This window comes from Acomys russatus, chromosome 17, assembly GCF_903995435.1.
Source record: "Acomys russatus chromosome 17, mAcoRus1.1, whole genome shotgun sequence".
Classification (NCBI taxonomy): Eukaryota; Metazoa; Chordata; class Mammalia; order Rodentia; family Muridae; genus Acomys; species Acomys russatus.
The window spans coordinates 4,840,259-4,852,038 of NC_067153.1; the positions used below are offsets into that span (position 1 = coordinate 4,840,259).

At 47.2% G+C, this 11,780-nt stretch overlaps 1 protein-coding gene across 1 annotated transcript; it reads left to right on the plus strand.

Annotated features, from left to right (window-relative positions):
• Positions 1–2,718: 2,718 nt before the first annotated feature.
• LOC127201139 (60S ribosomal protein L36-like) lies at positions 2,719–3,058 on the plus strand. The gene has a single exon (XM_051159486.1). The coding sequence runs from the start codon at positions 2,719–2,721 to the stop codon at positions 3,034–3,036; it is 318 nt and encodes a 105-aa protein (XP_051015443.1). The 3' UTR covers positions 3,037–3,058.
• The last annotated feature ends 8,722 nt before the right edge of the window (positions 3,059–11,780 follow it).

Sequence of the window (11,780 nt, forward strand, 5' to 3'; positions counted from 1 at the left end):
CCACACACCTATGGACACTTGGTTAAAGAAGCCAAAGCCATACAATGGGAAAATGAAAGCATCTTCAACAAACAATGCTGGTCCAACTGGATGTCTACATGTGGAAAATGCAAATAGATCCATATTTATTACTCTGCACAAAACTGATGTCCAAGTGGATCAAAGACCTTAACATAAAACCAGAAACACTAAATCTATTAGAAGAGAAAGTGGGAACCAGCCTTGAACTCACTGACATAAGAAACAATGTCCTGAACAGAGCACCAACAGCTCAGGCTCTAAGATCAATAATTAATAAATGGGACTTCACGAAACTGAAAAGCTTCTGTAAGGCAAAGGACACTGTCAACAGAACAAAACAACAGCCTACAGACTAGGAAAAGATCATCAGCAACCCTACATCGGACGAAAGGCTCAAGAAATTAAATATATAACACACACACACACACACACACACACACACACATATATCAAGAAATTAAATACCAACAAACCAAATAACCCAATTTAAAAATGGGACACAGAGCTAAACAGAGAATTCTCAACAGAGGAATCTCGAATGGCCAAGAAACACTTAAAGAAGTGCTCAACATCCCTAGTCATCAGAGAAATGCAATCAAAACAACTCTGAGATTCCATCTTAAACCTATCAGAATGGCTAAGATTGAAAACTCAGGTGACAGCACATGCTGGCGAGGATGTATAGTTCAACCTCAGGATTCGGCTATCCAACTCCTGGCATATACCCAAAAGATGCTCCACAATACAGCAACGCCATTCGGTCAATTATATTCATAGCAGCTTTATCTATAATAGCCAGAAACTGGAAACAACCTAGATGCTCCTTAACTGAAGAATGGATATAAAAATTATATATATACACACTGTGCTTACACTATGGAATACTACTTAGCTATTAAAAACAAGGAAATCATAAATTTTGAAGACAAACGGATGGAACTAGAAAGGATCATTCTGAATGAGGCAACCGAGACCCAGAAAAGCACACATGGTATCTACTTACTTATAAGTGAGTATTAGCCATATAGTACAGGATAAACATAGTACAAATCATGGACCCAGAGAAGCTAAGTTACCAGGAGGGACGGCCATGGGAGAACCTGCTTGAATCTCATGGGGAAATAGAATAGACAGTGGAAGAGGAAGTAGAGAGGGAACTAGACAGAAGAGGGTGTGGGGAGGGAAATGAGGTGTGTGGTAGGGATCAGATGTGGGGAGAGTGGGGAGGGGAGGTTTGAGGGCCTAGAGAAAAAAGGGAAACTGAAGGTGGGGCCATCACTGAGACAAGCTGGAGACCTGTGACAGGGTAGGCTACAGGGAGGATATGGGGATGTCTCCAGATGGGCCTCCTAGCAGCGGGGGACACAAGACTGAGGAGGCCACCTTCTAGTCAGGCAAGATTTACAGTGGAGGGAGGGGAGCACCATTCTACCTACAAAACCTTGGAACCGAAATTTATCCTGCCTAGAAGATGTGTAGAGATAAAGACAGAGACCGAGGCAACGACCAACCAATTCCTGGCCCAACCTGAGACTCTTCTTGTGGCACAGAACCAACCCCTGACATCTTTAATGACACTCTCCTAACAGGAGCCTAACTTAACCATTCTCTGAGAGGCCCCACCCAGCAGCTGATCAAATCAGATTCCGAGACTCGCAGCCAAGCATTAGGTGGAGCGCAGGGAGTCCTAAGGACAAGAACCCTGCAAGAAGACCAACGGAGTCAATTAACCTAGACCCATGAGGCCTTACAGAGATGAAAGCACCAGCCACAGAGCATGCGTGGACTGGACTTAGGCCCCCTGCACAGATGTAACTGATAGACAGTTTGATCTCCATGTTGGCTTCCTAGTAAGTTGAGCGGGAGTTCTCTATGACATGGACTTTGTCGCCTGCTTTTGATCACTTCTCCCTAAACTGTATGCCTGGCCTGGCCTCAGTGGACGAGGAGGAGCTCTGTTCTGATGTGACTTGATGTTCTGGGGTGGGTTGGTGGGGGAACGGGGCTCCCCTTTTCTGAGGACAAAGGGAGGGTGGATGGGGAAAAGGGTGGGAGGGAGGGACCAGGAGGAGAGTATAGAGGAGGCTATGATTGGGATTATAAAGAGGATATATAATTTAAAATAAATTTTAAAAAAGATATAGGATTGACCCTTGAAATATGATTTAATGTTTAAGCCAATGTAGGTAAACCATACAGAGAGAGAGAGAGAGAGAGAGAGAGAGAGAGAGAGAGAGAGAGACAGAGAGAGAGACAGAGAGAGAGACAGAGACAGAGACAGACAGAGAGACAGAGACAGAGAGACAGAGAGACAGAGAGACAGAGACAGAGAGACAGAGAGACAGAGAGACAGAAACAGAGACACAGAGGCACAGAGAGATTTGCCTGTTTTCTTAAAGCTGCATATAAAAAGGATTACTGCACTACTTTAAAAGACCATGCTATAAAAACACTTTTAAGGAAATGTAATCATAAGGCTCCTAAGGAAACATTAAAATGGAGCCAGGCTTTAAAACAACTTTGAGCACCGGGAGGGAGAGCAGTTGTGAAGGTCCAGCCACAGTGGAGGGAGCAGGAAGATTTGTGCTCGGTATGCCAAGCTGCTTGCAAACTCACTTTCCATCTCTGTAAGTGCTTCCTTAAGAAGTTAAATGTCTGGGTTCTTCCTGTCGTGGCCACCATCGGAGAGCAGCAGCCATGGCCTTGCGCTACCCCATGGCCATGGGCCTCAACAAGGGCCACAAAGTGACGAAGAACGTCAGCAAGCCGAGGCACAGCCGGCGCCACGGGCGCCTCACCAAGCACACCAAGTTCATGGCGGACATGATCAGGGAGGTGTGCAGCTTCGCGCCCTACGAGCGGCGCGTCATGGAGCTGCTCAAGGTGTCCAAGGACAAGCACATGCTCAAGTTCATCAAGAAGCGGGTGGGCACGCACATCCGGGCCAAGAGGAAGCAGGAGGAGCTTAGCAACGTGCTGGCAGCCATAAGGAAGGCAGCGGCCAAGAAGGACTGACACCCCCTCCCTCAATAAACGTTTGTGCACAGTTAAAAAAAAAAAAAAAGAAGAAGTTAAATGTCTGCCCAAATACTGATTGCTCATATCAAAAGCTTTATCCATGCAGGCATCTGTACGGATACCTAAAGCCCTAGGTATCAGAAAAATAAATACATATATAAATAAAAATTTAAAGTACGCTTGAAACGGCATTAATCCAAAATGCTAGACAAATATTAGTAATGCAAGTCCTACCCTACTGTGTACATAGGTCTCCAAAATTCTGTCGACATCAATGCTTTGCCCACATAATGATGAGGCTAGATTACCATGTGCATGTGACAGATAATGACCAGTAGTCAGGTGCTGTTCCTACTAAAAACCAGGTCCAAATAGCTAAAACCCTGCTCACCAAACACACAGAAGAGGACGACAAACAACAACCAGCACATTTTTCATACCTTAAGACATCCTGAAAATTCAGAAATAAAAATCTGTTATTTGTATTGCATTTTGGTGCCCTTTGGCATCTGAAACAAAACTGTCTCTTCAACATACACAACGCACCATCTTTGTTCTGATCAAGAAAATCAACCACTTTCAAATTTCTTTCTCAAACAGGGAACTTCTCAGAACTAAATCCAGGCTTGAGCAAACCAGAAGGCGTTTCCAGACATTGTATTACTGTGAATCGATCTCAAGGCTTGACGGCGTGCCACAGTCACTACTTTTACAGTGTTTAAGTGCCTCCGTCACGTTCATGGATGTCTTAAAGCATGTTTCTCAGTCCGCACCCAGAAGTTCACTCACGCGGCTAAAGCCCCGGGTTCAGTTCCCAGTGTTGGTGAAGCCAGGGCTGGAGGTCAGAGGGCACTGCTGAGGGGCTGTTGAGAAGACTGTCACAAACAGAAGTGTTAGCCGGACATGGCGACACACACCTGTGCTTCCAACATTCAGGCAGCTGAGGCAGCAGGATTGCCGCGGTTGCTACAGGTCCATCCCAGTGTACATACTAAGTTCCAGAAACTCTGTCTCGAAAAACTGGGACCGGGCTCCCTGTACAGCAGGGTCACGGTACGTTGCTCAAAATAGGGAACCCAATGTCTGTGCACCGGTGACGAATGGTCACAAAAATCCCCTCAGACAGGAAGGGAACTCCAGCACCTGGTACAAATGGGAACGAACACTGGAGCTATTCTAACGTGTGAAATAAGCCCCTCACAAAGTGACAAATACTGTATGATTCCATGTGAGGTGCACGCAGCAGTCAGTTTGCAGAGACTGGAGGTAGAAGTGTGGCCCGCAGGTGCTGGGAGGAGGAGTGGGGGCCGTTGAATGTGTCCTTTCTGTAAGGCAATTGCCAATGTTATATGCATATATTTGAGAGAAACCTCAAAATCACGTTTGTTTTTTTTTAATACAACATTTTTTTTTTAATTGGCAATACGTTTTTTAAGTACGTCAGGTCAAATAAAATGTGTGCACCGGCCTCTGACTTAGACAGTCAGTTGACAACTGTTAACACCCAGGGAGAAAGCTGAGTCCTGACACATCAGCTGGTTCCACCAGCCATTTCCCGTTTGTGCGGAGCATGTCCTGTCTTTGCAAAGCATTTCCTGTGTGTGCTGTGACTCTCCTTCTTGGCAGGAGGCACGGGGATGCATTCCAGCCACAACCTTATTCTAGAAGTAGGAACTCATGAAAAGGGAGGCTTGGGTGAGCGTGAGCTGCTTCGTGTGTGTTTATATCAAGCATGAGCCTCTAGGACGCTTTCTAATTTTCTCACGTTCTTTTTCCTGGGGCACCACTGCTTGGGAGTCCTGGGGATGCAATCAGGTCTCACCAGACTTTACCACTGAGTCATCCATCTCACCAGGCCTTTTGACAACTCGGTGCACAGAGTGTAAAAGCGGCGGTTCACTCATTGGCTAGTGAGTGTCACGTGAGTCTCAGAGTCCCACTGCAGAAGTGGGAATACAACCAGCGTTTCTCTAAGGTGATAGATGGGATCTGAAAGCTTTATGCCTCAACTCTTAGAGATAAGCGTTATAGAAAAAAAAAAATCAGTTTTCATTTTCTATCTTATGGAGTTGGAGGTAGAGCTAAGAAAATGACAACTTAGAAGTAATAAAACCCACACAAGTCACCATCAAGTGTGACTAAAACACATCTATTAGATCACTGAAAACTTATCAGCTCTTCAGAATACCCAGGTTTTCAATGTTCACTCTGTATAGATGGACAAATCCCCTATGAAAACAAGCACACCGCTTGATTGACTGTTGCCAGGTCAGTTTAACAAACTGGAATATGCTCAGTGTTTCAGTGGGAATGGTAGGTTCAAAACAGGGACCATGGCTACCCTCAGTCCTACAACTAATCACTAATCCAGCCTGCCTTTCCCCTCTCTCCCTCTATTCCTTCCTCTCTTCCCTTCTTCCTCCTGCTCCTGTCTCCTCTCCCCCCTTCTGTTTATCTTAATTTTTTTTTTATTTTCAATTCTAAAGTTGAGCAACACTTCATTCCACAAAGCAGAAGTTCCATCAGCTCAACATTTCAAATAGGGCCACAAGGAAAACAGCCATGAAGGAACTCAAGCCCAGAAGGCAGTGGAACCTTCGCAGTGCCTCCCCAGCTGGCTTCTTGAGGGAGTCCAGCTGTGCTATGACGACACTCAGAAGCAGGACTTGGCATAAGTGCCAGAGTTGACAGAGATGCCAGAGCCCCGTCAGCCGTCTTCACCTTCGGCACAAAGTAAACAAAAAGGCTGGGAACCCAAGTCCATGTCCAGGATGTGAGCCCTCCGGCTGCCGAGCCCCGAGGTGCCCCGTGGCAGCACCCAGGACCCTTTCCCCATGTGAACATGTGAACACTGTGCACCTGCCAGGTTCTGCCCAATCCCACCAGATGTTAGAGAGTCCGTTTTTAATCCTATGAAAGTTTAGGAACAAGATCAAGGGGGAGAAGAGCAGGGTGGGCCAGCTTCCTGTTTCTGGCTACACCTCAGAATGCCCACGCCTTGGAGGGGTCACCATGGGTTCACGGCCTGGTCTTCGGTTTTGTGCATTAAGGAATTTGATCTTATCTGATTGCTCCGAGCTGATGACACTCTGGGGAACAGGCTCCCGCCAACCAAAGACTCTGATTGCTAAAGCAGAAGGCCGGCTCACTCTAGCACAATGAGAAGCACGCGAGATGGCTCAGGATACGCTGTTTGGCTTTGAAGCCTTTAGGAAGCCAAACCAGGAAGAGCGACTGCTCTGTAAATACGTGCTCTGTGCTGTGCTGTAGCTCTGCATCACAACACCCACCTGGCATGCAGAAAGCCTTAGGTTTAATCTCCAGTGCAAAGGAGGATGAACGAGGGGCAGAAGGGGGCCAAGGAGAAAGTGTGATATAAGGAGGAGGAATTTGCACACCTCTTGGGCTCACACAGATCCTCAACACGGAACTACCTCCCTCCGTCCTTGCCAAACACCCAACCCCCACTCTCTGCCTGTGGATAACGTAAACAGCTAGCACCTATGGAGTGTTCACAAGGGTGGGACCCGCTCTGATCGCTGACAGCCATGGCCTCTGGCTCCCCAACACTGTGGGACAGGTACCTCGATGACAGTACCTTTAAGAAAGCAAGCTAAAAAAAAAAGAAAGAAAGAAAAGAAAAGAAAAAGAAAGAAAGAAAGAAAGCAAGAAAGCAAGCTCCAAACATGAGCCTGCAGCACTCACATCCTTTACCATTAGCAACTGGCCGCCACACTAGGGTTCCCTTGGCGTCCCACCCACAGGTATCTATTGAGAAGGCTTTACAAATCCCCTGGCCAAAAGTGCCCCTGTTGCTTGCCATCCCTCCTATCTGAGAGAGAATTATATTGTAAAATAAACCATGCCATTGGAAGATTCCAGTCTTTAAAGTTTTCACTTATAACTACTTTATTTATGTAAAACGTCTCCTCAAGCCAGAACCATCAGAGGCAGCGACACAGATAGACCCTGTCTCTCTTACCAGCGTTGCCACTTCATCTTTGACGGATGTCTGGGGTAAGGGTTTGGGGCTCAATGCAAACCCCGAAGGCCCTGTGCCATGCTCTCTCTACTGTTCTTCCCTAACTCGGCACTGCAGTTGTGAGGAGAATGGGGCTGTGGAGACTAACTGGGTCTGAGTACCGTCTGCCTCCTCTGTTCTCTGGAGAGTCCCCTTCACCCTCACATGGGCGCAGAGACATATTTATCTGATATGGATGAAGTAAGTCAGAAAAGAGGTAGGATATTTCTCTTTCCACTTCCCCACCGTATTGGGATACAACCAAAAGTGTCACTCACCAAAGCCCAAGCAAATGGCACACCTGATTAGCCTCCAGAACTACAGCTATATAAACCTCAACATCGGGCACCCCGTTATAACAATACAAAGTGGAGTGAAACAATGGGGGGTACAACTATCCAGAAACAACAAAGCATCTAGAGATAAGACAAGGTTCTTCCCTTGAGTTTGTGAAGAAACAGTTTGTGGCACGGGGATACTCCACACCTGAGAAGCTTCCTGCTCTGTAGGGTCTACACCTTCCCAAGGCGGAAGGCAGAGATTTCCTTCCATAACTTGCTTTGCATCTAGGTACAAGCGTGTAGAGTGAGGAAGGAGGTACCACTCACAATCCACCATGGTGGGAATTGGCAGAGGCTGACAGAGACCCAGTTCAGAAGGAACCCGCTTAGGGCCAAGAACACTCACTGAAGGCTCTATTAGGGCCTATGGAGCCACCAAGCCATCTGTGTGTGTCCCCAGATGCATGCCGCCTACCCTCACTCTGGTCCCCTAGAAATTCTGGGAGATCCTTCAGAGCCTTTCTATGTTCCTTTCTGCTCATAGAAGCTGGAGGGCGTCCAGATGCTTGTATCTGGAAACCCCCAAACAACATGCAACAGAGTAACAGCTGCATCAGGGAAGCAGAGAAGAAGCAGCTTGGCATAGGAGAACAGTTTTTTCATCCTATCAACTCACATTTTTAATTACATAAAAAGGGGCTGGAGAGATGGGTTGGTGGTTAATAAGGCTTGCTGCTCTTGCAAAGGATGAGAGTTCAGTTCCCAGCGCCCATGTCCAGCTGTTCTCAGTTGCCCCAGGATCCTATACCCTCCACTAGCCTCAGAGGGCATTTGCACACCATGTGCACATATATACATTATACACATAAAAGTAAAATAGATCGTACAGTTGACAGAAAACCAGCCAGCCATTGTCCTCAAGGACACCTGAAGTCCATGCTGGGGGTAAAGTAAGTGAAGGGGTATGGACACACACACGCCTACCCTGTATCTGCAAGCAGGAACATTTGCTGGTTTAACCACCCACCGTAAGGCTTCCTGACTTACGGAACGCTTCAACACTGAGCAATGATTTCCACGTGGATGCAAGTCTGTCGTTGTATCATCAGGGCACTTTACACATTAGCTGGATTAGCAGGGTCTTCTGCCATTGGCCTCGCTGAGGCTTTACCCAAAGTATTCTCCATGCCGGAGCAGTGCAGGCTTCTGAGAGAAGGCCTGTGAGAGCATTTCACATCTAGCCTCCCTGAAGGAGAGATAAACCTGTTTTTGTTAGGATCCCAAGTGTGGGATCATAATGGTCTTGTGAGAACAGGTGAGGTTAATCCACTAGAAGACCAACCACCTCGTCCGGGAGCTTGATTGTTGCCAGCTGAAAAGATCCATGAACAGACTCTGGGAGGAGATATATAAATGAGCCCAGAACTAGAAGTGAGGCCTTTGGAGACTTGGGATAGTTTTGGCTGTTCATCGCTCCACTTCCAGACACTCCTAGAGAGACCCACTTGAGGGAAGGCTTCGGGGCTCTGGCTCCTGCTGAGGTTCCGGTTTCTGGTTACTCCAGGTTCCAGCAGAAGAAATCCTGCTGATCACACCAGGAGAATCATTCCTCAGAACTGATATCCTTACGGTTTTGTTATTCTTTAATCCTCTTTTCCTATAGTTTAGGTTAGTCGGGTTATAAGGGGCGTATGCACGGTTAATAAGTTTGTAATAAAATATATTGGTTAAGAAAATTGAGCCTACGCCTCCCACTCTTTCAAAACATGCCAAGAAGGCCATCCTGCCACCAACTTTCTCAGAACATTCCAATCTTGCTGATTTCGTTCCTCCTGCTGGCGCCATCTTTCTTAATTATTGCTTGAGAAGCACAGGAGATCACGGTCTTGCCTAGACCTTGGGTTTCCTGGCTATTTAGGTTTGTCGTGTAAAAATAAAATGACTGATGAGACTGCAAATCTTGACTGTGCTTGTCCAGTTGTTTCACAGAAACCTGCTTGCACTGGGCTGTGCACAATCCACTTGGCACTTCTCTGGTATTAATATCTGCTGTCTCTTGTCCCAGCCTCATGTTTATTGCTGTGATAAAATACAAAATCAGCCTAGGGGAGAGCGGAGTTTACCTGCCTTTCACTTCTAGATTGTAGCCCACCGTCACCCATACGTCCCAGAGGTGGGAGCTTAGGACAGCTGGTCACTCTTCATCCACAGTCGAGAGCGGAGAGAAATAAGCGCACCCATGCTGCCTGCTGCCTGCTGGCTTGGCTCTCTTCGCTCTCATCAGTTAAAGGCCCAGTCTGTAAAACAGTGCCATCCACACGGGGGTAGGGCTCACACCTCAGTTACCTCAGTGAAGCAGTCCCCACAGACATGCCCACAGGATGGAGCAATGGCGACAACCCTCAGTGAGGCTCTCTACCCAGATGACTGAGGGTTGTACAATTGACAGGGCTTTCACAGCACTGAAAGCTATAGTGCCCTATCCTCAGGCCACAGGAGAAAGGAAATAGCCACTCTCCCTCCAGAAAAGGGCCTTGGCCTGACCAATCAGCTCAGCCACCATCTTTGGTTGAGAGGTAGGCCTGTGACCAGTTGAAGGCAATAAGCATAAAATCTGGAAACTTCCCTGAAACTGTGGGCAAAGGGCAGCCCTCTGCTGCGTGGGTCGGTGACAGAGAAGCCTGTAGCTTTCTGGAGGGATCTTGAAAGCATGAAACAAGAATCTGCCTTAGAATTAAACCAGTCGAGAGGAACAGAAAGCCACAGTGATAACAAAGAACTGGTTTCTAGTAATATTATTTGAGGCCTTTGGCTTTCCAGCTATATGAACCAGTGTTTTTGTTTGTTTTTGTTTTACTTCTTCCTTCACCCCCTTGAATTAAGTTTCTATTTTCCACCTGAAATAAAATGAAATATCAGGAACAGATATTGAATCTTTTCATTTGAAATTTGATACAGATAACAGGAAATGTTCATTTGCTATGCAAATGTGGTTAGAAATAATACTTTTCTGCTGTGAACTTACTTCCCATTGCAGGGTGCATTTCATACCCAGTGTCCTTTGCCCAGGAAAAGATGATGGGGAACACTGTGCTTGAGATGGCCACCGATGAAACTAGAATTAACAGCTAGCCCAAAGCCAGGTCATCACTGGCTCCCCCGCCTCCAAAGCCACGAGGCCTTGGATATGAGAGCCGGGCTAATGGGAAGGGCTTGCTTGTGGGTGTGGGCAAAGGCTGCTCAGGAAGCCAAAGGGCCCCCGCTTCAGCTCTTTGGAGACTACATGACAGCTGAAGGAATAGGTGGTAGGAAAGAAACAGAAGCTAATGGAGTAGAGACCACGCGACCGCTGAAAGAAAACTATGCCATTCTTAGCCCATCTTCGCTTGGCCACGCCCACCTGCGCTTGGATTCAGTCTTGGGCTCCTCGCTAGGCGCACAGCACAGCAGTAGCTAGAGACCGGGTCTCTGCAGCGGCCCCTAGGATGTGACTTTCACTTACCACCCACATGCTGGGGGGTGGGGGAGGGGTGCATACATTCTGACCATCAACTCCTTCCAGCAGACAGGTCGAGCAAAGTCCTTGGTTCCTGCTGCCAAACCTAACAGCCCAAGCACAGTCCCCAAGACCCACAAGGCGAAAGGAGAGAACTGGCTGGTAAACATTGCCCTCTGACCTCCACGTACATGGTGTGACACATGAGCCACCAACTCCCATACACACAAAATAGTAAGAGTGTAGTCATCACTGTTATAGGGAACCCCATTTTCTCCAAACGGTTTGAACAACGGCCTAGCCCTTAACTCAGAAAAGGCAAAATGGAAAGCAACAAGTTGCAAAACGGTCAGCTTAAATCAGTGTGTGTGCCTGTGTGCCTGTGTGTGTGTGTGCCTGTGTGTGTGCCTGTGTGCCTGTGTGCCTGTGTGTGTGTGCCTGTGTGTGTGTGCCTATGTGTGTGTGTGTATCTGTCTGTCTGATTGTCTATATGACTGCTTGGCTAGCTTGGAGTGTATATGTGTGTCTGTGTGTTTGTATGTGTGTATGTATTACTGTCTGTATGGCTGGCTGGCAAAGTATATGTGTGTGTATATGTGTGTGTGTGTGCATGTTTGTGTGTATGCATGCATGTGGAGAACAGAAGTCACTGTCAGATATCTTCCTACTGCTCCCACCTTTAAAAATTATTTTATTATTTTATGTATGCAGGCATTCACCTGCATGTCTATCTGTGCGCTACATATGTGCCTGGTGCCCGCAGAGACAAGGAGAGAATGTCAGATCCTCTGGACCTGGAGTCAGGATGCTTATGAGCCACCATGTGGGTGCTAGGAATCAAACCCAGGTCTTCTGAAAAGGCACAGTGCTCTTTACCGCTGAGCCATCACTCCAACACGCACGCACGCACGCACGCACGCACGCACGCACGCACGCACGCACC